General features: G+C 55.2%; 1 protein-coding gene across 1 annotated transcript in view; it reads left to right on the top strand.

Annotated features, from left to right (window-relative positions):
* Positions 1–1,384: 1,384 nt before the first annotated feature.
* LOC138814503 (xylosyltransferase 1) overlaps positions 1,385–26,320 on the top strand; it is a 156,013-nt gene continuing 131,077 nt past the window's right edge. The window contains exon 1 of the mRNA XM_070003402.1: positions 1,385–1,759. Coding sequence (XP_069859503.1) covers positions 1,385–1,759 — 375 coding nt within the window. The remainder of the gene's footprint in view (positions 1,760–26,320) is intronic.

Below are 26,320 nucleotides of genomic sequence, written 5' to 3'. Positions count from 1 at the left end.
CCTCGCCCACAGATTCTCTTCCCTTTAGAAGTGAGGGTGAGGTTGTAAAGTGTAGGGGAGGCCGTGCGAACCAGTCACCCCCAAATCCCCAACTCACAGATTGGGGATCTGAGCCCCAGTGGTGACCCCACCCCACGGGGGGAGGGGGATGTCCAGCAGAAGACGCGGCCAGCACCCCTCTCCCCAGGCCAGCACCCCCCCCAGGCTGGCACCCCCCCCCCAGGCCGGCACCCCCCCCCCTCCAGGCTGCCACGCAGAGACCCCTGGGAGGGAAAGGTGGGATGGAGTCAGAGGGCTGGGGACCATTTTCCCCAGGCCCTTGGGGACGGGATGGGGAGGGGAGGGGGGCTGGGGAGGCCAGCGAGACCCCCAGAGCACACGGCCGGGCCCGGGTCCCCCGGGGGCGAGCCCCGAGCCCTGCGCAGCCTGGGGCGCGGGGAGGGGGGGGGGCAGGGAAGATTCGGGAAACTTCTTTGGCCGGGAAGCTGCGCGCGCTGCCTGGGCTGCGGGTCCCGAGGGACCGAGACGTGACTCAGTGGGCCCAGCGCGTCGCTGGCACGGGAGAGGGTGACTCAGGAGCCACACAGCCCAGTGCTGGGAGCCCCAGAGGAGGGTGGGGGTCCGCAAAGCCTCCTCCCAGGCCCTCGGGCCAGGGGCCCCGGGACGGGCAGGCCGGGGCCGGGGACCCCCAGGCCCCCCACCTGCCAAGCGCCCCAGTGCCGAACGCGGGACCACCCAGGCCGGGCCCGGCGCCCCTGCGCCCCGCCCTCTCGCACAGGGCACGCGGGGTCCCGGGACCGGGCCCCCCTTCTTCTGACCTCCCCTTCCATCCGGGGGGACCCGCCCCTGCCCCCGCCCCCCCCCACCCCGCCCGCTTTCTCGCACCGGCCCCGGGGTGTCCGCCGGTCTGTCCTTCGGTCCGATCGCGCTGCTCGTCCGCCCCCCCCCCGCTCCGCCGGCTCCGCCCCCCGGCCCCGCCCTCCCCGCCCCCCCCCCACGGTGCCCCCGGGCCCCGGCAGCGGGGCGCGCCCGTCCCCCCCCCACCCCCGGTCGCCCCGGGCCCCGCCGTCCGCGCGCGCGCCGCGCCCCCGGCGGCCTCCGCGCCGCCCCCCGCTCCCCTCCTCCCGGTGACGTCCGGGTCCCTGCCCGTCTGAAAACTCCGCGCCGCGGCGGAGGAGGCGGCGGCGGCGGCGGCGGGGGAGGCGGAGGCGGAGCCCGAAGCCGCGCGCGGAGCCGAGGCGGCGGCGGCGGGGCCCGAGCGGGAGCCGCGGCCGCGGGAGGTGCGGGCAGCGCGGGGCGGCCCGGAGCGCGCGCCGGGGTCCCCGCCCGCCCGCCCGCCCGCCCGCCAGCCGAGCCCGCCGCGCCGCGCCGCGCCGAGCGGAAGATGGTGGCGGCGCCGTGCGCCCGGAGCCTGGCCCGGCGCTCGCGCTCGGCGCTGCTGGCGGCGCTCACGGTGCTGCTGCTGCAGACGCTGCTCGCCTGGAATTTCAGCAGCCTGGACTCGGGGCCCGCGGCCGGGGGGCGCCGCGGGGGCGCCGCGGGGGCCGGCGGGGCGGAGCGCCCCAACCCGGCCCCGGCCCCGGGCCCGCGCCGCGAGCGCCGGGACCTGCCCGCGGCGGCCCGCGGAGCCGGCGGCCCCGGAGGAGCGGGAGGAGCCGGCGGAGGACGCGGGGCCCCGGCTCGGGCGCGGGGAGCCGGCCCCGGAGAAGCCCGCGCGCAGCAGCCGGCCGGCCGCGGGGCACTGCCCGGCCGGGCGCGGGTAAGATGCCCTTCGGCGCGGAGGGGCGGGCGGGGCGGGGGCGGCGCGGGGCTGCGGGGCGAGCTCCCCCCGGGTCGCGCCCGGTCCTCAGCCGCCGCGCCCGGCGCAGCCTCGGCGGGTCCTGGTGGAGTTGGTGCCCGGCCCGGGAAGGGGTCCGAGGTCGGGGCCGCACGCGCCCGGCCGCGTCCCCGGGTCGCGGCGCCTCCTCGCGGGGGGTCCGATCCCGCTGACTTCGGGTCCCGTTTCCCGCCCCGGGTGTCTCCGAGCGCGCCCCGGGTTTCTGTCCGCTCGGCTCTCACCTCGCCGCCGCCTCCCTCTGCCCTCCGATTCCGTCCCCTGCCCCTGCAGCTCCGGATGTCGCCCAGCCTGGGGGCGATCGCCGGCCGCCCTGGCACCCCTTCCCCGCGGGCAGGACTGGGACGCCGTCTCCAAGCAGATGTGAGCCGGGTGGAACCGACTCGCCTCTCCCGGTCCCCAAACTTCTCCACTGCTGTCTGTCCCTACCTAGCTGAGCCCACCGAGCCCAGAGCCCCGGGGCCCGGGTCTCAGCGATCCCCGCCCCCCCTCCCTCGAGCTGCTTCTGCCCTGGGGACAGCTGGGGCGGGGGGTGATGTGGGCCTGGACCCTGTCTCCGTGTGTCCAGTCGGGCAGGGTGTGAAGGGGGTCCGTTAGCCCCTAGGGGCTGTTTGCAGCATCCCCAGCCTCCCAGTGTCTGTGGAGACAGGGGACAGAGGTCTTTTGTCACAGCTGAAGACAGCTGTCTGCTCTGCACTAGTTCTCGGGAGTTGAGCAGGCCCCTTGGTGCCTGTGAGCTGAGCCTGTCCCCGGGCTTGGTGTGGTGGCATTTCACATCTGCCGTGTGCATGTGGAGGCGAGGAAGTCTTTTGCCTTGTTTGTGGGGATGGAGAGGAGGAAGATGGCAGGCGGGGAATGGACACTCAGCACTCAGCCTCCTCGTGCGGGTGCTTGGAGACACTGCCGCCCAACTCCTGGGCTGACAATGCTGTGTCCAGGCAGAAATGGCAGTGACAAGTTCTTTCTAGATTCACGGCCCTGCACGAGGTGGACAGAGGCTTGAAGAGCGTGCTCTCCCGGCCCAGGGTGGGCCTGGGGAGCAGGCAGGAGGTATTTTTAGGGTGTAAATGCCACCTGTTGAGGCAAATGAAGAGACCCAGGGAGGCCCAGCTGGCCAGCTTCTTCCTCCGTCCCATGCACAGCCCGCCTTGAGTGTTCAGGCGGGTGTCCCCACCCATGTCCTCAGCCCAGCCACAGACGGAGCGCCCCTGGGAAGGCCGGTGGGAACAGGCCGTTTCTTTAAAAATTCCTTGTGGAGTTCCAGCTGTGGTTGCTCAGCTTTTCTGAGGCTCCATCTTTATGTGTAAGTTCGGCCACTCCTCCTCCCACCTGTGTTTCCCAGCATCTCAATGTCTTCACCTCCTGGCGCAGACAGCTGTGCGTCCGTTCTCTTCTTCCTTGCAGTGTTGCCTTCCTGGCAGTTACCGCCTCCCATGGTGGGCACTGCTGTTGCTCCTGGGTGTATGTGTTCTTTTATCTGCCCCCCACCCCTCCTTCCCCATAGTGACAGTGTGAACTTAATGCCTGGAGCCAGGGGTCTGTACTCTAGCCGTGCCCACCCCTCCACCACACTCAAGGAGACCAGAAGGGGGCGGGCTGTTCCCAAAGTCCGGCTTTGCTGGAGCTAAGGGTGCAGGCAGGGAGAGGCCCAGAGTCCTTGCAACCTGTGATTCATTTCAAGGCCCTTGTGGGTCTGTTGGCGTGATACTTTGCAGTGATATCTGGGAAGTGAGACATTAAAAAAACGCACAAAAACAAAAACCCTGTGCTTGGGTGATGACGCTCAGGTCTGTGCTCTGCCCGCCTGAGCAGGGTTCGTGTGCAGTGGTGGTTCTAGCACAGGCTAGGGAGGGCCATGTCGCAGTGCCAGGCGGGCATGGCATGGGGAGCATCTTCGTGTGCTTCCTTCTGCCCTTCTACAGTTTCTGAGCACGTTCCTCTGTTATGCTTGGGGAACTGATGTAGAAAACAGATTTTTTTTTTTCGGTGCATCTAAGAAGCTGGAATAGAGTGGTTTGCAAGCCAGGTATAAGGGCCGTGGTGAGCTGGAAGTCTATCCAAGATTTGCAGGTGTCCCCCCTTCCACCCACCCCTCTCCAGGCTGAGTTGGGTAGTGAGTCTCAGTGGGCTGTGGGCGTTGCTGTCCCCTCAGAATTTAGAGACAGGGGGAGGGCAGCAGGCTGGGGGGGGGGCAGGGGGAGTTTCTTGAGGAAAGAGGCTGTCAGGAAGATCCACAGAATGCCTTGGGAGGAACTGAAAGAGTAGAGTGGTACTGTAGCAAGTATTTGTTTCCCTTCTTTTGAGGACTCCCTGAGAGGTCCCACACTTACAGCCCTCAGATAAACTGTCACTTAATAAGTTTCATTTAAGTTTCATGTAATGTATTGTTTTTCCTTCACACACACACTCACACACACACACACACACACACACACACACACAAAGTAGAATGGGTTTTTGTATTATCTGACCCCTTTGAATTGTTGATTTCTGGCAGAAATTCCTCATAGTTCACATTTCTCAGATAGATACACGCCGGCAGTGCCGCTGGAAGGAGGCTGTGTGATTCTAACAGCCTGGAGGCGTCGTTTTCCTTTCTATCCAAATGTTTTCAGACCGGAGACAACATAGGGTAGTTCATTGATGGCTAAGGATTTCTTTTTTTTTTTTCTTTTTTCCCCTCCTCACACATTCTCTCAATAGAGTTTTGTTTTGTTTGAGCAAATGCATTACACTTTGTATACAAAAATGCACATCATTAGACAACATTTATCATGCTGTGAACATCGCCATCTGCTTCATCATATACTGGAAATTGTTCGATAAAACACATAAGTAAAAATAGAGACAATTCTATACATGTTATGATATACTTAGGGATATTTGATATAAGCTGAGTACCTCCTATCTGAAATGCTTGGGACCAGAAGTGTGGCAGAGTTAGGATCTCTTAAGTATCTTGCAATGTTGTCACAGTTATAATGAGCTCTCTTGGGGCTGAGACCAAAAACTAAGCACCGCATTTATTTGTTTATCATATGTAATCCTATACACACGGTCTGGAGGTCATTTTATGTGGCATATTTAGTGTAACATTGTGTTGGTTCTGAAAAAGTTTTGGAGTTTGGAGCATTTAAAAGATTCTGGGTTTGAGAATTAAGAACACTCAACCTATACTATATGTGTGTGTGGGGAGAGTGTATATAGGGATATATGTGTATATTTATAGACAGAGGCATATAAATATATATATACGTATATGTTGGATTATATATATGATACCTACATGTTGGATACAGATTCATTTTCCTTGCATTGTGTATCAGTTTGTGTGTGTGTGTGTGTGTGTGTGTGTGTGTGTGTGTGTGTGTGTGTGTCTTCCAAGAGGTGAGATGCTTCAGTATTTGCTCGTTTTGAGCTAGGAACGCAACTAAGACATACACTCTTATTTCCTGGGGACTGTCTGTCCAACTCTTTCATCTGTGGTCTTCATAGAAAAGGAATGAATGATTCTGTGTGCACACGTGTGAGCACCCGCACATGTGTGTGCATTGCATCTGTGTGCATGCATGTGTCGTGCACGTGTGCCTTGCGCGTGCATGCGTTTGTCAGTGAGTGCCCGAGTGCCTACGCATGTATACGTGTCCAGAGACCAACCTCCTTGCTCACTTTGTTTTAAGAACTCACCTCCCACCCAGTGATTTTTTCCCACTGATGGGACCATAAATCTACACTCAGAAAAAGGAAAATCATCCTGCAAGACTGTAGGCTGTGCAGGGCGAAGGTTGACCTTGCCCCTGGCCCTGGGACCCTGGGACCCTGGGACCCCTCTCTTCTCTTCCTGTACATCTCCCGTTCTTACAGGCCCAGAACCCCACCTGTGAGAAAAGGAAATGAACATGAACATCTCTGGGGGGAAATGAAATAAGTTCATAATCTCACCCTACAAAACCCATATTCACAATGCAGGGCTGCGGGAGCAGAGGAAAAATCAGAGAACCTGTGCCAGGCCTGCACAGATGTGTGGTCGATACCCTCTGCCCACCCGGTGCAGGTGCCAACCCCCCACAGCCCCCTCCGCCTTGCCGGGCATGGCCGGTCACCCTGTCCTTGCTCCGCCGCAGGTGGCCCCTGACTGGGCAGGTTGTGCAGAGATGGAGTGATGCGTGCCAATCAGCCTGGACTGCCCCAGCGAGAGCTGTCACTCTTAAAAGGAATTCTTGGTATGTTTGGAAGGAAGCATTTTTTGGTGATTATTCATTTTCCCACACAAAGTAAGGTCTGAGTGAAATTCAAGGCAGTCTGAATCCTTCTAGGCCTTTCTGTGTGACACAGGCCTGAAGCAGAACGGACTGTGGTAGGGAGAAGGTTCCAGCACTTACTGCACGCTGGCTGTATGCCAGGCACATTTTGGTGCTTTGCATAAATTATGTTAATAAGTTCTCAAAAATAAAATCCTCTATCAATCTATCTATCTATCTATCTATCTATCTATCTATCTATCTATCTATCTGTATATCTATCTGTATATCTATCATTCTATTACCTGTCTGTTTCCTTCCTGTCTGTCATCTTTGTATTTACTTATGTATGTTCTATCAATAGTCAGTCCATTGGTCTATTACTTATCTATGTGTTTATCATCCATTCGTCCATCATCTGTTTTCCGGGGAAGAAGCTGCTGTCTCTAAGCCAGGCACAGACAAGTTGAGGCCGCCTGGCTGGAGATGAGGGTCTGGGGATTGGTGGGTACAAGGTATGAAGGGGGGGGGGCTTTGCGGCTGTGTCTCATGATCTCGCTTAATCCCCCCAACTCTGTAGGATGGGACTATTGCGGCCCTCCCCTCCCCGCCCCCTTCCCCACTTGGAGAAACCGAGATTCAGTGGGGCCAAGCTGTCGGTTGAAGTTAAGAGAATCACAGAGCTGGAATGCAAACCCAGGCCTGCCTCCGTCCGGTGCTGTCTGGATTTCAGAGCACCTTGTCTGGAAAGTTCTTTGGAAAGCCCTTTGTGCAGGCATGTCGTTCCTCACCTACTCTGTGACTCTTGAGCACATTCCAGGAAAAAAATAACCTAAAAGGTGCAGGCTGTCAGGCGGCTGTGATGGCCCCGCCTGTCCCCCCAGTACTCAGGAGGCCGTGGAGGCTGGGGGACCCCACGTTCTAGGCCAGCCTGGGCCACAGGCAGGGCCATGGCTCGCTCCAGGGAAGGAGCAGACTCAGCAGTTTCCACTGAATCAGAACCAAACAAGGATGCAGATAGGCGCGGAATAAGAATGTTAATGACCCTACAACTTAGGAAGTGCCAGACACTGCTGAAGCCCGCTGTCTGTCTGTATTGCCAACTTGGGTCCTTGTTTTGAGCAGCCATTGATACAGCTCATCCCTCCTAGACAAACACATTGAAACATGCTGTAGAAGGGGAAACTGAGTCACCAGGTATGGCAGCAACTTCACCCAGGGGCTTCACCCACTCCCTCTTCTAGGCTCTCAGTGAGGGTTTTCTCCTAACTTTGAAACCCCTGTGATGAGACACGTGGTCTCTGTTTGATCCAAATGCCCAGCCCCCAAGGACAGAGCCTTATCTCTGAAGGTTTCCTGGCATGTATTTGAAGTGTGCAACACATTGTGATTATATAAATAACAACAACAATGGTTACTGTGGTTGAGCAAATCAACGTGTGCATCTTCTCAGTCACCTGATCTTTTTTTTTGGGGGGGGGGTGGGGAGGGTTGTTGCAAGAGTCCTGGAAACTACTCTTTGAGCAAGGATGTTTTGATAAGATGTGTGAGTGTGAGGAATTCTGAAGCAGAGTTGTACGCATATCTTCTCTAAGCCGCTTTCATCTCACAAATCTGCTCCTGTGTTTCCTTTGGTCTAGATCTCATTTGGATTTCATGGTCCTAGACAGAAAATATCACCCTGTTGCAGACAGGCAGAGTCCCTGACTTTGAACTTGGCGGGAAGAAGGAGTTTTGTATTCAGCTAGCATATCCTCTCTCTCTCTCTCCCTCTCTCTCTGCACAGGGAATAGGGTGGGTTAGGGTGGTAACAGAGTGCTGTGTCCACTCCCTAGGCCACGGGAAAGGGTCTTTGCTGCTGTTCCTGCTTCTTGCCCCTTTCAGCTCAGCAGCCTGGCCTGTGGTCCAGTCCTCATGAGGGCTGGGTGGCCCAGGATGTTGCAGCAAGAGCTCTCTCTGTGGAGTTCTGCAGTCACTTCCTCCTGCCTGCAATAGTCATCTGGGTTGAGCCCCCCCCCCCCCATCCCTGTGGTTAGCGGCCCCACCCTCACCGGAAGCCAGAAGCTGGGGCAGGGAGAGGCGGGAGGTGTCACCTCTACCCAGAGCAGAGGGGACTGGCATTATTGCTTTCAGAGACTGGGAGCCCCAGAGACACCCCCCTCCCCAGCCTGCCCAGACCAGAGGTTAGAGGGTAAAGGTGGGGCCCATTAATAAGTCTTATTTGGGGGGATTCCCCCTTCAACACTCCTTGAGGGCAGTGAAAAGCATCCCTTTCCCCTGAGGCTTGGTGACACTGGTTTATCTGGCTGGCTAATCCAGGCTCAGGGTGGCGGGTGGCGCGTGGATGCTAAGAAGGCAGCCAGCCAGTGTGGTTGGGGGTGGGGGGGGGCAGGTGGCTCTGCTGTAATCCTAGGCTGAGAGGAAAGGGACTTTGCTTTAGCCTAAAGCCCAAGGAGCCAGTGTGTGGGTCAGCGGGGGCGTGGCAGAGGCTGGCCAGCCCTTCAGGTTGAGAAGCTGGGGACACAAACCTGTGCTTCTGCTGTCACGGTGGATGTGGTGGGGGACGAGGCAGGGCGGTTCCCTTGCTGTGTGGATTCGGGATAGGGTGGATTTCTTGTGGTTTGTCCAGGCACGGGGGGGGGGGGGGGGGGGGGAGGAAGAGGAAGAGAAGATGAAGACGTGAAGCTAAATACATTTTTCACAAGTTGAACATCTAAGGAGCCCACCGCAGGACAAAAGGCCAGCGTCCCCGGAGTACCTGTCTCCTGCTCCTTGGGGGTGCATGCAACAAACAGACGCTCTGGGTAGTGGAGAGCTAATGTAGACATTATTTAAGGGTGGCGTGGAAAGCAGATGCGATGGGTGAGAGGCGCGGTGTGTGCCTCATCGAACAGCCTTCCTTTGGGAACAGGAGAGAAACTTGTTCTTCCTGCTCCTTTCCTTGTGAAATGGGGACGGGGGGGTGTTAGTAATTAGAGCACTGATGGAAAATGACTTTTTTTATCCCCCCCCTCACCCCCCCAGACTAGTGGCTGTTTTCTGTTTATTTTTTAATGGAGGCCACGCTTCACAGGTGTTCTTCTGGAAATAAAAGCCTATTCATGGCCTGCCCCCCCTCCCCTCTCCCCCCCCCCCCCCCCCCGCTCAGAGAGGACAGCTGTTAGAAAGACACAGTGGACCCTCCGATCCTTGTCATCCAGTGTTGGGGCAACGTCATCATCTTCTTGAGAAACGAGAAAGGGAACCTGGAAGTCTGTCAGCTGGGGGCAGCACATGGTGGAACGGGGTGGTGGGGGAGAGAGGATAATGTTTTCTCCATCTTTCTCCTCCCCCTTCTCTTTCTTCTCCTCCTAATGAGAGAAAATAGAGATGCCGTCCATCAAAATTCAAATTAGTAGCCACGGTCAGTGTTTGCCAAGCAAATCTCATTTGGGTTACTTGTTGGAAACATTGGCATTCTAGCCTTCACTCCCAAAGCGTCGGAGGGAATGGGGTGGGGCCATCCTTCTGTGTAGGACCTCCACCCTCCGGTGTGGCCTGGGACAACTGTCTGTTGATGATGACCATGGTGATTGGCAGTACTGGGGTTTGAACTCAGGTCTGTGCTTTCTAGGCAGGCGCTCTACCACTTTAACCTGCCTCTAGCCCCTTTAATCGTTTTGAGGACAAGGTCTTACATTTTACCTGGCTAGCCTGAACTGTGATCCTCCTATTTACACTTCCTAATATAGCTAGGGTGACAGGTATATGCCACTGTGCCCAGCTCTTTCTCTTGAGCTGGGGTCTTTCTGAACTTTTTTGCTCTGGCTGGTTTTGACCCATGATTCTCCTAACCTCTTCTTCCTGAGTCGCTGGGATGATAGGTGTAAGTCACTGCACATAGCTACTTTGCTCATGCTTTTGTTACATGGATGGCCACTGTTGCCTTTATATGAGTCAATTTTTCTTCGCTGTGGCAAATGCTTTGGGAAGAAAGGGGAAAGACTGATTTGGGCTCATGGTTCATGGGTTTGAGTCTATGATCATTGGGCCTTGTTGTTTTGGGCCTGGTTTGAAACAGGCACAATGGGAGCACATGGTGGAGGAATACACACCCTCATCCGCATGGTAGCCAGGCAGTGAAAGAAAGAAAGAAAGAAAGAAAGAAAGAAAGAAAGAAAGAAAGAAAGAAAGAAAGAAAGAAAGGAGGGAGGAAGAGGCTTGCGTCCCAGTATCCCCTCCAGGGACACGCCCCCAACCACCTTACTTCCTCCCCTAGCCCCCCCCACCCCCAGCAGCGCCATTACCTGAGAGCCAGGTGTTTAACAGGGACGAAGATTTGAATTTACAGCAGCAATCTGTTATCCCTGAGCTGTCATCATGTGCATGGCATATGTGTGTGTGTGTCCACAAACTAGTTAAGGTTGGAATTCCCATTCTGTGCCACAGGGAAAGTTTCAATGCAGAAGTTTTAATGCTACCCTGCAGCCTGACTGTCCCGGCTGTGCAAGGGAGGTGGATGGGCCGCACTGAGGCCAACATCCAGAATCAAGCAGGATGTGGCTGGTCGCTTTGGCCACGCGTGAAGCCAGCAGTCTAAGCTGCGGAGGGTTTCTGGCCTCAGAGTCTCCACCACCCTGCACCCCAAGTAGCCACAAGTCAGGGTGGGGGAGAGTATGTGTGGCAGCCACCTTCCATCCCCGGCCTAGCCGTGGAGAGGTAGCATCCGGAGCGTAATATTTTGATAAGTTGCTGATTTGTATTAAAATAGTAATTATAGCTCATAATTACAAGCATGGATTTCAGTGAGACTCAACGGCTGATGGAAAGAGAACTAATTAGCTGTGCATTCTCTGGAAATCACATGGAAAGGGGGCTGGGCCTTTTCCTTCCTGAGGGTCCAGCGGGTTGGTAGCCGCACGTTTTGCCAGCGGCTGGTTACTTGTTCAGCGTTGGTGGCCCCTGCTCATGGAGGACTGGCATGGAGGGCCGCCCATTAGAAGCAAACACAATAGTTGGAAGAAATGAACTGAAATCTGCCTATTTTGTGGCAGAACTGGGGTTTGAACTCAGGGTCTTAGACTCTCTAGGCAGGTGCTCCACCATTTGAGCCACGCCCCCAGCCCTGCCACACTTCCTTCTGAAGTGGGACTTACAGATGGGAAGTGTAGATACCGTGACTGCACAGCCTACCAAAGTGCCCAGGCCCGACGAATCAGAGCCAGAACCACAGCCCGGAGCCTCAGCAGCCTGCGCTGTGGGGATGTTTGTCTCCGTCCCTCTGCTCTCAGACTTGGAGGAGACCTTCCCTTGGCCTAGTTTAGAAACCGGTGGTCTGGGGTCTGAATTCACCTTTGCTTTACAGCCTGAGGGTCAAATCTAGCCTGCAGCTTGCTTGTTTTCACCTGACCTGTGAGTTTGGAAGGGAAAGACCCCTCACATATGCAAATAGTTGGGGGGTGGGGAGAAAAGGAAAGAAGGGAACAAAAAAAAGAAAGCCAGGACAAATGTAATCTTAGCTACTCAGGAAACTGAGATCTGAGGGTCGTGGTTCCAAGCCAGTCAGGGCAGAAAAGTCTGGGAGACTCTTATCTCCAATAAACTACCAAAATTTGGGAGTGGAGTTGTGGCCCAAGTGGTAGAGTGCTAGCCTTGAGCAAAAGAGGCTCAGGGACAGCACTTAGGCCCTGAGTTCACGTAAGCCCCAGGACCAGAAAACAACAAAACAAAAACAATTCAAAAGAAAAATCCTGTTTCATGACGTGTGAAAATCACATGGGATCCCTCTGTGTGTCTACACATAAAGTTTTATTGGCTGGCACACTGTGCTGTCCACTCCTGATACATTGGGCGTTGGCTGCTTGCAAGTTGACACACACAGAGAGTGACTCACAGAGCCGCAAATATTTGCTCTGTGGACCTTTCTAAAGAAGATGGCCGCCGCGGTAGGCCTCGTGTTTCGTCGCGTCCTCATACCATTCATCCACTCTGCTGTGTGTTACTTCCTGACCTTCTGTGCACTGGGCGTGCCTGGGAAGTTCCATTGGGCGTCTGTGGCTAGGCAAACACTCTACCACTTGAACCACGCCCCCAGCCCTTAGCTAGCTTTTTTGTATTTGCTTTGGAGCTCTTTGGTCTGACGATGCTCGCCAGGAACTCTGGGACTGTGCTCCAGGCCGGCCCAGGGCTGCCAGCCCTCCGATTCCTGCCAGGGTGTTGGGAACTGCTTTGGTTGCTTTGGGAATGAGGCCACAGCTACATTTCAAACAGCAGAGACATAGTTTCCAGAGGGTTCTTAGCTTTAGCCAGCAAAACAGTTCTGGGAGAATTGGGCTTTCCTTCCCACCCCCCCCCTTCCATGTCACTTTCCGCTCTGATTGACTTCTGCCTGTCTCTGGCTTGTTGTCCCTGTGTTCTCACTGGAAAGCAAATGGACACAGCCCTGTGGCCCCCGGTGAGTTCGCTGGCCCACAGTGGCACGTGTCATTTCCTGTCACATCGCCCTCTGACCTGTCCCCTGGGGGGGATTGCATACAGGCGTGGCCACCTGGTCACAGCCTCTCCCTGGGGACCTGTGTCTCTGTGCCTTGTCAGCAGTGTTTTAGTGGCTGGGGGTGGGGAGGAGGAGGGAGGCGCCTGAACCCTGGTCATTTGTCACTTGTGGGCACAGCTGCTGAGGGGCTGGGAGAAGGGCATCAGAATTCCCTAGCGCCCGCCCCCCCCACCCCCCTCTTTCAGGTCTGCTTGGCTCTGCCTGTAGGAATAACCTGGTGTTCTTTTGAGTCACCCCAGCCCCGCCTTCTAGCCAGCTGGCCTGCAGGGCTAAGGTCCTGGCCGGCTCAGGAGCAGCTCCCCGGGTCCAGCCTCATGCCTCATACCGTCAGCTGACTTGAGGCATGTCACCAGAAGGGATGGCTTGCCCTGACCCAGTGTTTCTTGGTGATGAAGATTAGACTTCTGGCCAGAAGGGCTGGGGACCCAGAACCCCTGTCATCCGATATCAGTTCTGTTCCACTCAGCCTCTGAGCAGTGCCAGGTCTGGTTTTTAAAGTAGGAGGGGCGCCGGAGCTGCTACTTGTAGCTGGGGGTCCTGGGCCCCGGGCGTTCCTGGGTAAAGACCTTCCAATCCTGCTGGTTCAGTTTTGGTTTTCAAGAAACAGATGGGGGCTGCAGGCGAGTGACTCAAGCGGTTACAGTGTCTGCTGGTCAGCTTGAAGTTCTGAGTTCAAACCCCAGCACTGCCACAGAAATGAAGACTTCTGTAACTTCTAGAAGGCAACCACATAGAAATTTTAGCCCATAAAACCTTTGTAAATAAGTCTTACGTCAAAGAGGAAATCAGATTTGGCATTTTATGCTATATATACAAATGCGTCAAAGAGGAAATCAAATTTGGCATTTTATATTATATATACAATGATTAACAAACATAAGAAAACAAATTCCTCATAGGGAAACAGGAGAGACCAGGCAAAAACAGCCTGGAGGCAAATGATAGTCTACTTTAAAAGCATCTCAGCTCTTTAAATTAAACGTGAACGATTAGATCCAGGCACCCGTGGCTCACGACTGTAATCCTAGCCACTTAGGAGGCTGAGATCTGAGGATCACAGTTCAAAGCCAGCCCAAGCAGGAAAGTGCAGGAGACTCTTATCTCTAATTAACCACCAGACAACAGGAAGTAGGGCTGTGGCTTAAGTAATAGAGTGCTAGCATTGAGTAAGAAAACCCAGGGACAGTGCCCAGGCTCTGAGTTCAAGCCCCAGGCTGGCACAAGCATATACAAAAATACAAAGAAAGAAAAATAACCAAAGACGCCATAAGCGAGGAGATCTGTGTGATTAACATACTGCACATTCACGCGTGGAATGTCGCCATAAAGCTTCTTAGAACAATAGCACTCACTAAATAAAACAAATGAGGAGCTGTAAGGTGGGCTTCGTCCAAGACCAGAGAGGGGGAGAGGAGGAGGATTATGGATCCAGCACCCCACACGCCTGTGTAAAAATGGAACCGTGAGGCAGCGGAGGCTGGTTTGGGAGGGAGGAGGGGGAGGAGGGAAAGAGACGGAGAGGGGGAGTCTGATCAAGGTCCTCCGTGCGCATACATGAAACCCCTTCCTACAGCTCACCGTATCAATATGAGGGAAAAGAACTAAGACCAAAAAAGGGCTGGAGGCAAGACTCAAGCGGTGGAGCTTCTGTCTAGCAAATGGGTGGCCCTGAATCCCAAGAGCAGACACTGTAGACTGTGGCCGCGTGTCGGGCGGCTCTCTTGTCTGTCCCCAGCCATGCACCGCAGGGCTGGCTCTGAGTTCTTCGTGCCAGTATCCACTCAGGGGGCGGGTGCCGGCACAGACGATAAACAGTAGTAACAGCAGCAGGCACCATAGTTACCCCAATCACAGCCAAGCATCTGGTACTGAGCGTCCTGTGACATGAACATTGTGGGGGGGTGAGCTCCTGGGTAGAGGAAGTGGGGCTCGGAGAGGGGAAGTCACCCTACCCAAGGCCACGCAGCTGGCAAGGGGGCAGATCTGCCTTCTCACCCCGCCTGGCCTGGGGCTCCTCCCTCCTACACCACATCACATCATTTGACACCAAGTCCTTGAGGTGGGATTCAGGACTGGCTGGGCCCAGTCCTGGTGCACATTGCCTCCTGTCGGGTGTGTGTGGAGCGGCGGTCTCCAGCTTCCCGGAAGCGGGGAGCTCTGCTAAGTGGGAGAGAGTGGCATCCACATGCCCTTACTTTCAGGAAGGAGCCTGTGCTCCAACTTCAGTTCCTGGCTCTGTCACAGCTGTGTGATGCTAGGCAAATTAGGGACAGTCTCTGTGCCTCAGTGTCTTCATCTGTAAGCAGGTGTCCTGGGAGGAACACTTGATAGGGAGTTGGGGAGGTGCTACCTGGCTAACTGCCTCCCCTCCCGTCTCTGACCACCGCAGCGTGTGTGTGTGTGTGTGTGTGTGTGTGTGTGTGTGTGTGTGTGTGTGTGTGTGTGTGTGTGTGTGTGTGTGTGTGTGTGTGTGTGATCGCATTCCCAGCTCAGTCACTGATTGGCTGAGTGGCCTTGAGTCGGTCATATAGCCTCACTACAGCTAACAAAGTCATCATACTAACAGTAAGAAGGATAACTAATCTCATTTTTCCCCCTTTATGATACTGGGGTTTGAACTCAGGGTCTCATACCTGCTAGGTTGGTGCTCTACTTCTTTTTTTTGGGGGGGGTTTCCAGTCGTGGGGCTTGAACTCTGGGCCTGGACGCTGTCCCTCAGCTCTTCAGCTCAAGGCTAGCGCTCTACCACTTGAGCCACAGCGCCACTTCCAGTTTTTGAGAGGTTTTGAGAGTCTCACGGGGACTTTTCTGCCCAGGTTGGCTTCACACCTCGATCCTCAGATCTCAGCCTCCTGAGCAGCTAGGATTACAGGCGTGAGCCACCGGTGCCCGGCTTCATGGGCTATTTTTAAAGTTAGGGTCTTGCTTCCCACCCAAAGTGCTTGAGCTACAACCTGCTTTCTTTAGGCTTCCTGCCATGGCGGGAGTTACAGGCATGTGTCACTGTGTCCACCTTCCCCCTGTGGCGAGAGAGCCCCCTGGACTTTTCTCCCTCAGCTGGCCGGGACTAACACCCTCCCATTCTCAGCCCCCCACGAAACAGAGATGGCAGGCGTGTGCCAGCAGGGTTTCAGAATGTGTCCCGTGTCATTTGTTGACCCTGTATCATAGTCCTGCGGGGGGGGGGGGAGTTACCGAGAGCCCCCCCCCTTTTTACAGATGCAGACTCTGAGCCTGGAGGGGTGGGGAGTGGTTCACACGGAGGGTTCTCAGGCCCCACCGGGGGCTGTGCCGGAGCCCGGCTCTCTCCCCTGGGGTGTGGGGGAGCGCTGGCTCTCTCCCCTGGGGTGTGGGGCGGCGTTCTCAGTCCAGCCTCGGGTGTTTCCAAGGAAAATACTGAGGGCAGGAGCCCAGACCGCCTTTGACCATGAAGTGGGCAGAATGACAGCATGTCTGGGTCTTCCCAAGCAGTGATTTGCACAGAGTCCAGCGTCTCCAGAGCAGCCGTCCGCCCCGAGCCTGGCACAGGGGCCCGGATCGCTCACCCTCATTTTCCAGTTGGATCGCACTGCAGTGACGGACGCTCAGCCCCGCGAGTCACCGGGTCCTCTCCGGTCCTCCTCTCGGAAGCCACGCCCTCTGTGCCTCGCACCCCAGGGTCGGGCTGGCCAGGGACAGTCCATGTGGGCCTGGGGAGGCTTGGAGAGGGAGGAAATGAACCGTGGGCCGCGCCTGGCAAGCAGGCTGCTAACAGAGACAGAGTTTGTGGGGAGCCGAGGTCGTGAGTAATTGAATGCCGCTAACTGAGGTGTGAGAGCCTTTTTCAGAGTCCAGCTGTGGCGTTGCCCCCCCACCCCTCACCTTGGACCTGGTTTTGGCTGTCCAGGCTGCAGGGGAGGGGGAGGGGAAGTAGGAGATTGGCTCTGCCCTGGCTGCGTTGGGCCATTCCCTGTCCAGAAGCAGGGCGTCTTGGTGCTCGGGGCTGGGCTGTTCGAAGCCACCCCCTGCGCATTTCAAAGACGTGCTGTTCTGCACCTGCTTCTCACCTGAGCAGATCTCCGATCACCGTGGCCTGCCATCTCCCCAGCTCAGTGGCCCTTCTAGGAGGGTGCCTGGCTGGGCAGTGGGAGCCCAGGCGAGTTTTAGTCCTGCTGGACCAGTGGCCGTGCCCCATCGGCCTCAGTGTCCAGCTGTGGAACGGACAGCCATCCCCGCCGTGCTGCGAGGACGCAACGTAGGTTGATTCTTGAACACAGCTCCACCTGGGCAGTCACGCCGCAGCTGACACCGCATCCTGTCTCTCCACAGCCCCGCGAGGAAGGCAGGCTGATGGGTCAGGCCGGCCAGGGGCAGGGGCACAGGAGCCCGTGACCGGGAGCTGGCTTGCCCAGAGTCCACCCTCATTGCTGGAAAGGTCTGGGTTCTAGTTCCAGGGCCAGTGCTGAGCAGCCGGGAGCAGCTGGGAACTCTCCTTCAGGAATTCATGTCCCCTGGGCAAAAGGAGCTCGTGACACAGTGTGACAGTCAGTCCTTCTACCACCCCTTGCCTGTGGGGCTTGCCCTAACCCTGCAAAACAGATTCCCGAGGTTGGTGCATGTACACACACCCCTGCCTTGTGCTGGAGGGCTGTGCATTTGCAAACAGAGGCTGAGGTGTAGAAAGGAGGCAGAGAAGGTAGGAAGGCTCTAAGCTGCAAATGAAGGCCTGAGGATGGGTCCAGTGAGCCCAAGAGGAGGGCGGGGTGGGGGCGTCAGACCAGGCTCTGAGCTCCAGGAGCAGCGAGGGGGGCTGGGGGATAGTTAGAAGGGGTGCCGGACCTTCCCTTCCCACCTTTAGCTGAGGCCACAGCAGGGGACAGGTGGGAGCGGGGCCTGGAGGGAGGCACTCAGCCTGTCTCTGGAGGCAGCGCGGGTTCAAGGAACTGACACAGACGCTCGAGGCAGTGGAGCACGTGGACAGAAGCCCGGGCTCAGCGCAGCTTCCAGAGGGAGCTTCGGACAGGGAACCTGGGGTTCCACCGGAGCATCAGAGGGGAGTACCAGGTGTTTGAAACAGGGAAATGGTCAGCTTTGTTTCATACACAACATAATTTAAAATATCACACACGTTCTATGTGCGTAAGCCATGTGACCCATCAGGGAATTTTGCTCTGAGACTTGGGTAGCCCATTGGATCTATTCAAATAGTCCAAGTTCTGCGGGGGGGGGGGGTGGTGGAAATAATCCCAAGTCCAAAATATTTATAAGTCCCAAGCATTTCAGATAAAGGATATACAGTTCTTTTAGCATCCAGAACCCAGCAGACTCAATAAATAGTAAAAACAAAAACAAAAGTACTATACAATATGCTTGTGTGGTGAATAATATACCAATACAGCAAAGTTCTGGGCATCATAAAACAGTAATAGTAAGAGTGGCGGCATGGCATCTCAAGCTCTCCCTACTCTTCTAATCATTAACCAAGCAGTAGCTGTTTCATCTCAGCTGTTTAGTCTCAGACGGTTTCTTTTTTTTTTTTTTTCTTTTTTTGGGTCCGGTCGTGGGGCCTGAACTCTGGGCCTGGGCACTGTCCCTCAGCTCTTCAGCTCAAGGCTGAGTGAGCCACAGCGCCACTTCCAGCTTTTTTTCTTTTTTTTTGCTTATGTGGTGCTGAGGAATCAAACCCAGGGTCTCAGGCATGCAAGGCAAGCGCTCTACCACTGAGCCACCTTCCCAGCCCCTGTCCATTAGCTTTTTTTAAAAATTTTCTATTGTAAAGATACTATACAGAGGGTTACAGTTACATGAGCAAGGCAATGAGTACACTTCCTATTGAGCATTGTTACCCCCTCCATTGTTTTCCCCCCCACTATCCCTTCCCTCTCTACCTTCCCCGAGGTTCTTTTTTTTTAAATTGTGATTAAGTGATTACATAATTTCCCAAATTTCACAGTATTGTGGAATAATGATGCTCAGACGGTTTCTGTAAGAATATAGACGCCCCTCCCCGACCTGGCTCACTTGAGCTCCTGTGTGAGTTGCTGCTAGGCCTCCCAGCAGGCCCTTCCGGCAGGGTGACTGCAGAACGGGCCCAAACCTGGTGTTATCTCCACCGATAAAGACACATGTGATCACCAGGGAACATCTAGAAGAGAAACACAGGAAGAAGAAGAGCAGAAGTCTTCCATTTTGCTGATTTCAGTGTAGGTGAGGCGAAGCCACAAAGCTACTAGTTTCCGAGGGGACCAGGTCCTGGGAGAGGCAGAAGATTCGCAGCTGGGCTTGACCGGAGATGGGGAGGAGGTCCACGCAGGGGCTTGTGGGAGGATATGGGATGCTCCCAGCATTCCCCAGGGCGGCACCTGTCTCCTTCCTCAGGCTGCCTGAGGAGCCTGGGTGGGTCAGCCCGGCGTAGCTGGCGAGCCGTGGGTGGTTGCATGGGGGTTCACGGGGAGTGAGGGGCCACATATGCTCCCGCGACTCGGGCCTGCTGTTGGTTCTGAGCTCTGCACTTATCCGTTTGCCAACAGTGGTGTGTGGGTGTGCGTGCACTCCTTGTGAGGTGTTAGCAACTGTGCAATTCTAGTCTGAAAGCAGCAGCCTGGACATCCAGGCCGGGCCACTAGGTGAGTCTACTGCATTCCAAAGACAGGAAAAGGAAGGCCGCTGTCCCGGTGCTGCCCCAATGGGAGGGAGGGGACAAGGGAAAAAAGGAGGGAGCAAGGGCAGCCTGGGTGCTGTAGGAGGCCATCCACTGTGGGGAGGGAGTCCGCTATATTAGACAGGTCACGGTTAGTAATAGTTTCTAACACTTGGTGTTAATCTCAGTGAGAAACACCCATGTGTTTGTCCAGAGTGACCACACAACCCCTGGTGGCCAGCAATGCAGAATTACCCAGCCAGGGGTGAGGGGAGGTGGGGGGGGAAACGGGGGACTAACCCCTGAGCATCTCAGCTGGTTTGGATCCCCGGTGGAGGCTGGTGGCCCAGAGCCTGCTCTTTATCCGCCTTTGGCTGTGATCCTATCTTGATCCCCAGCCATTATCTGGCACTTAGTGTGGCTGAGAATTTCCTGAGGGAAGACTTAATCTTATTCATTATCTATTCTTGCTACTTAGAGTTCTTGATATTTAAAAACAGTCTTAAGAAAAAGAGCAACTAAATTTTAAATGAAAGCCAGGCTTGAAGGACTTGAAGACCAGGTGAAAAATGCAAAGGGCCTGAGGCTAGGGTAGGTAAGTTTAGCTACAGCTGGAGCTGGGGGTTGTGGGGATTGGTGAGGACTGTGCTGATGGATGGATAGATCCCGCCTGGGAAGGACGGCAGCCCGGGATTGTCTGACAAGCCTTTCAGGTTTAGAAGAAACAAACATTCTTGTGTTTTTTGTTGTTCATGGGGCTTGAATCTCGGGCCTGGGTGCTGTCCCTGAGCTCTTCAGCTCAAGGCGAGCGCTCTACCACTGGAACCACAGCACCATTTCCGGTTTTCTGGTGGTTTATTGGAGTTAAGAGTTTCATGGACTTTCCTGCCCAGGCTGGCTTTGAACCATGATTCTTGGATCTCAGCTTCCTGAGTAGCTAGGATGACAGGCATGAGCCACTAGTGCCTGGCTTGTAGTTTTTTTGTTTTTGTTTTTGTTTTGTAGTCTTTGATATGTTCAGTACCAACTCTGAATTAGCTAATTCAAGGGATCATGGGGGTTTTTTTGTTTGAATTTGAACTCAGGACCTTTGGCTTGCTTGTGGCTCTATCACCTGAGCAATGCCTCCAGCTTGTCTTTTGCTGGTTATCTTAGAGATGGATTCCTGTGAACGTTTTCTGTCTGGGCTGGCTTCAAACTCTGATCTTCTGGATCTCAGCCTCTTACGTAGCTAGGATTATAGGCATGAGCCAGGGACACCTGGCTAGATTATTATTATTTTTTAATAACAATTTGCTTGAACTAAACCAAATGAATTTACCCCTTTGGAACTTTATGTAACTCCTTATGATAAGAATAATAGATGATAATAGTTTCAGAAAAAATATCTAACATTTGTTTGTCTGACTCTGCAGCTGGTACTGTGGTAAGTCCTTGCTGCAGATCAGAACAGAAGGGGCCAGGTGTGGTAGCACACAGCTTTAATCCAGCTACCTAGGAAGAGGAACTAGGAAGACCATAGCCTGAGGCCCGATCACTCAGAGAGGAACCAGTGGGCTGTTACACCAGGAGGAGTGTGTGTGTGTGACTCAGCTGGTGCATATCCACCCACTTGGAAATGCAAACGCCTCTAGCCTTGAGTGGACACGAGGAGGTGTTTTGGCATCCCTCAGTGCACAGGGGCAGAGGTGGGATTAGAACTCAGGCTTCTGGGTTGCCACAAGAGCAGCAGGCTGGCTCAGCACGGGTGGGTGCAGAAGCCTTGGCTCGGGCATTCCCGCTCGTCTTTACAGCTTACCTGTGTGTGAGAGTAAGGCAGGTGTTCCAGTGAGCTTTGCCTTATCATTTTTATTTATTTTTTTTACTCCGTGAACACCTGTTACTCGCATCAGAAAAGATAAGTACGTTATACCTCCTTCCGGCATTCAAGCTGGCGGCCAGAGCGGTGGGTTCACTCCCAGGCCACGCCAGGACGGGCCACGGCCCAGCTGCCCGTGTGGCTTGCCACGGGCTGAGGGGCTCAGGGACCTCGGTGCCAGGGTGGCTGTTACCACCCCACCCTCCCTTCCCTGCAGGGGGTAATCTGGTGGGGTACCGGCTGCTTGCTCTCTTGTCATCATGGTGGCCCTATGGAGTGAAGAGTTGCTCGTGGAAACGTTCTGGGTGATGTCAGGACCCCGGCCACCTCCATCCCTCTGTCATTGAATCCCTTCCACAGCTCGTTTCCAGGGAGATGCGTGGAATGGGGAGCTGTCTGGGGTATTCTGTGTCTTTGACCATTGAAGCCTAGGTGGCTTTGGTAATCCACAGATCCCATGCGCTTCACCCTTTTTCTAGAAGTTTCTTTGGGGTGTGTGCTGTGAAGGCTTGTTCTTCTCAGAGTGTTTGGCATTTTGCTTCCTCTGCAGCCTACCTCAAGACTTGTATTGCTAAGTGTGGATTCACCCCAGGCAACAGCCCACAGTCTGCCAAGCCCCATTTTGGATCTGAGGAAATGATATCAGAGCCTGGGAAAGTAGATTTTGCCGTTTATTATTATTATTAGTTGTTGTGGGGCTTGAACTCTGGGCATGGGCACTGTCCCTGAGCCCTTCAGCTCAAGGTGAGCCCTTTACCACTTGAGCCACAGCACCACTTCTGGTTTTCTGGTGGTTTATTGGAGATAAGAGTCTCATGGAGTCTCCTGCCCGGGCTGGCTTTGAACTGCCATCCTCAGACCTCAGCCTCCTGAGTAGCTAGGATGACAGGTGGGAGCCACCAGTGCCCAGCTATTATTTTTTTTTAACTTTCCCCTTTGATGTTTCTGCACTTCTGCCCCTCAGAGCAGTTTCCTATGCATGGCACCAAGAAAAGGGACTTGGGAGGACAATGGGAGTGTCCCCTTTTCTCCCCTTCTCTCTGGCTCCATTTCTCTGTGTGACAGGTGTCTGAGCAGCCGGGCCGGGCCGGGTCTGGTGGCGTAGGTGTGGTGAGGCATGGGCGTGGCAGCAGATGTGGGTGACATTGGCCGAACAAGGAAGCAGTTCCTGGAGCGGCTCCAGTAATGTTCAGTTGCAGATACAGATCGCGTGCGCCCCGGTGCCTTCTTGGTTTCTGTGGAGTCAAATGTGATGAGAGGCAGCAAATGCTGGGTTTGCAAGGCGGGAATTGGGTTTGACTGGTGCCATCTTGTCTTCCTGGTGGAGGCTGGGAAGTTCCACCTCCCAGGTGATGATGGGTGTGCCTGAATTCTTCCTGGAGGCCGGGGTGGGGACTTGGACCATAGGTTAATGGATCTGCCAGTCTTGGGTCTTGAGGTCTCAAGCTCCCTATGGCCCCGCCCCCTGTGTAGGCCTGGACCAGCTCAGGCACAGGATGCCATGCTTCATGTCTCCTGACTCTTCTCAGGTCACCATGGTGTCCCACAATGGTTCTCCATTGGAGTTGATCCAGTGTATTGGTACTGTTTTTCTGCTCTTTCTTTCCTCTTCTGCTCCCCTGGCTCAGTGTTTTTGAACAGTGTTGAGTGTTTTGGAGAGTTTGCAGGTCTGCCTGTACTCGCTGGATTGCCTATCAAGACTTCCAAAATGTGGCTTCTCTGTTTCTTGCGACTGAGTTCCCATCCCACAGATCTACCTCCCTCTCTCCATCTCTCTCCCCCCCATCCCCTGCTTCTGAGTACACTTTCAGCATGCTTCCATGCGGTAAGGTCATACGTGCCTACACAGCACATCAGACATTTCACCCTCCTCTTCCTCCACCTCCCACTGGTACCCAGGCCACTCTGACATCTTTGTGCAAGATGTCCCAAGTATAAGAACCCAGAGCTCCCTGAAAGGAGGTAGAGTTCAGAGCTGGCCTCCTCTCCTCTTCCTGTCTGTGAAATGGGAGCCGGGCTATTCGCTCAGCACCAAAGGCTTTTGCAAAGGTTAGTGGAGATGATGCCGTAGGTCATTCAGATGGTTGGGCACACATGGGCTGCTGATATGGTTGCACACATGGCCTCCTGGATTGTGCATCACGAAGTGAGTGGCCAAAGCTTCCTTGATCCCTGCTGCACGAGAGATCCCCGCCCAGCCCCTGCTCTCCTCCGTCCTGATCTTAGCAGAAGGGCTCCTTTTCTCAAAAGGAGAGCAAGGGCCAAGGAGATCCGCATCAGAGTGCTGAGCCGGCCCCTGGTTCTCAGGTGTGCACCATTTAGCCAGTGAATTAGGGCCGCACCTTAGCACTCTGGACATCTGAAGTGCTTTCCTCTATTTCAGGCCGCCTGTCCCTCACGCCAGGAAATCCCCCAGGGTCCATCTCCGCTTTCCATTTTTATAGAATGACCTGATTCCTCACCTCGGGCTCAGGCGCTGAATGTGAATGCAGTCGTGTTGAATACAATGATCAGATCTCACTTAGCAAATGACCGTGGGGCCCTGCTAGGTGTGAGCACCAGGCTCTGTGTCTAAAGCTATAGAAACAAAACCCCCAAGCCTCCGAAGGTCAAGGGGATGTGGTACAGCGGTTGTGAGGTCCTGTGGTCCAACAGTCAGCTCAGATGCCCCCCACCTCTTCTTCCTGTGCCACCCTCGGCCCGTCGCCCCACCTCTCTGAGCCTCTTTATTGAATGTCAGTGGAGTCATGCTGTCTGGCTGTCTGTCCCGCTGCTCCCTGGCAAAAGACATCCCAGTTGGAGAGAAAAAGCCTCCAGTGGGCTCAGCCCCAGAGAGGGGTGGTGGGGTTTTAGTACAGGACACCTCTGCACTCCCCTGGACCCCGCCCCTCGTGGGGTCTTTGCAAAGGCTGGCTGGGAATCTGCAAAGGCTCTAGAAGAGACGTCCTCTCTTCTACCACCATTTAGATCCCCGAGCTTGGAGGCCAAACTTAGATGTAACCAAAGCCACAGCCGCCGGCAGACGGGGACAGCACCCGAAATAGCTGGACAGGCCTCACATTCGCTTCTTGGTTTACAGCAGCTGCTGTTGCTGTTTTTAAAAACTTGCTTGTGGAGTAGAGGAAAGTGACTAGGCACCGGAGCGCTAGCTTGTAAAGTGGGGGCTTGGGAAAAGAAGATTCTAGAAGGGCAGGTGGCACCCCCTTTGGGGGGGTTACCTGGAGCTGGGAGTCTGGCTCATTGACAGACGCTGTCCTTGCAGTGTGCTCTGGAGTCTATTTTTGTGACAAGCCAGTGATTGTTGAGCTTTGGGGCGGCTCTGGGACAGATCCCAAGAGACTGGAAATGGTCCTGAACCGGCTGATGCTGGTACACCAGAGCAGCCTGTGCCGTGTGTGTGTGTGTGTGTGTGTGTGTGTGTGTGTGTGTGTGTGTGTGTACATGCGTGTGGTTATGTAGTGGGGGTCTGGCAGAGGTGCACTGTCTGTCTGTCTGCACAGGCAGATGGCCCCTCCAGCCCCACCAGGAGCCAGCTGATGGGAAGGACGGAGCCGTGGCTTCAAACGCCCAGCCCACACCTCCGAGCACCCACTGTGTGCCGGGGTGGGAATGCGCTGCCCACAGCATCGAGCGCCTACTAAGTGGGGTCAAGGTCACTTTGATGCTGCTTTTTATAAATGATGCCCGAGCGTTCACGGAGGGGCTTACCACGAACGAGGCTGCTCACCCAGGCCTTGATTTGCGCTGTATTCCAGCAGCTCGTTTTCCTTTGTGCCTTTTCTATTTTCTGAAAGGACGAGGAATGCCAACTCCCCTGGCCAGACGCATCCACAGAGAAGCAGGGCGCTGCGGATGCCCCCTCCGTGTGCTGAGGGGGAGTGGGGCGTGGGGGCTCCTGGAAGGAACCCCTGAAGACACAGGTGGGTGTTGGCGAGCCCCCGGCTGTCTCCTCTCCACACCCGGATCCTGGCTGCGCCCCGGAATCATCTCCTGGCCCTGGCAGTGACAGAGGCGGAGACTCCGAGCCCAAGCAGGGTCATTCCAGGGCTGCCCACGTAGAGAAAGCCCGGCTTAGAAAACCCCAAATACGCTAAAGTGGAGGCTGTAATGGGATTTAGGCCGTGTGTGTTAAGGGCAAAAGGCAGCCCCATCAATACGGGTCCGCAAACTCAATCGGCCGAAGAAGATGTTAAAAGCGCCAAATGGCTTTCTCCGAAGGATCAGAGCTAAGATGTCGTTTGCCTGCGCTTGATAAGCTTATCCAGCCAGCCCTGGGAAAGACAGCAAAAGGAAGAAAGCAAAGGAAGGGAGTTAAGCACCCTACGCTATCCAGGGGTGACTTAGACCTTGTATATTTTTGCAATGAAAGGAGAGGCAGAGCTGATCAGGGCTCAGGGCGGGAAGCTCACGGGGCCAGGGAGGGGGTGCTGGGCCTTCCCAGCACTGGGTCACCTGGGTCCCCCTCCCCCCACCCCTGGTCCAGCTCTCTGGTGAGCACAGTCAGGGCTGACCCTGCCTCCAGTAGACTCCACGTCTTCCCCCCACAGCCGCACCACTGTCACGCGTGGGTTCACAGGACGATGCATGGTACCACGTGGAACATTCTAGAACGCCTCCCCAGCACACCACCTCCTGGCTCTTCATGCTTTCTCCTTCGGTGGGAAACGTCGCGTTCAGAAGAGAGGGACCTCGTGCTCGACCCTGCCCAGCCACGCCAGCCCCGGCCCCAGCCCACTTTGGCTTTAGTTATTTCTCAGGTTAGGGTCTTGCATTTGTTGGTTTATGCACCCACAGCTGGCCTCAGATCCCCCAGTTCTTACTTACAAACTCCTGTGTCTCTCTGGGGTCCCAGTTGCACGTCCGCACCATGCCTTGCTTGTCTGTTGAGATGGGGACTTGTTCATTTTCGTTTGTTTGGTTTTTTTTTTTTTTGTCTAGATTGGCCTCAAACTGTCATCTTCCCCATCTTTGCTTCTCGAGTGGCTGGGATGGCAGGCGGGAGTCACCAGGCCTGGCTTGAAGCGCCCCCTTCCTCTCTTTTTTTAAAAATCTGATTCTACTTGGGAAGCTGAAGTCATTTCTTAGAGAATCCAAAGGTGTCCCCGCCTGCCCCCCCTGTCCCCCCCCCACGGGCCCTCATGGGGTGTAGGGAGGGGGAGCTCAGAGCCAGACTCACCGCGCCCAGAGCCCACCAAAGAGGATTCACTTTTAGAACAACAACAACAATAATGATAAA

This window comes from Dipodomys merriami, unplaced genomic scaffold, assembly GCF_024711535.1.
Source record: "Dipodomys merriami isolate MVZ:Mamm:240054 unplaced genomic scaffold, mDipMer1.0.p SCAF_60, whole genome shotgun sequence".
NCBI lineage: Eukaryota > Metazoa > Chordata > Mammalia > Rodentia > Heteromyidae > Dipodomys > Dipodomys merriami.
Note: the sequence above shows the minus strand (reverse complement) of the source record. Positions and strands in the feature narration are given on the sequence as shown.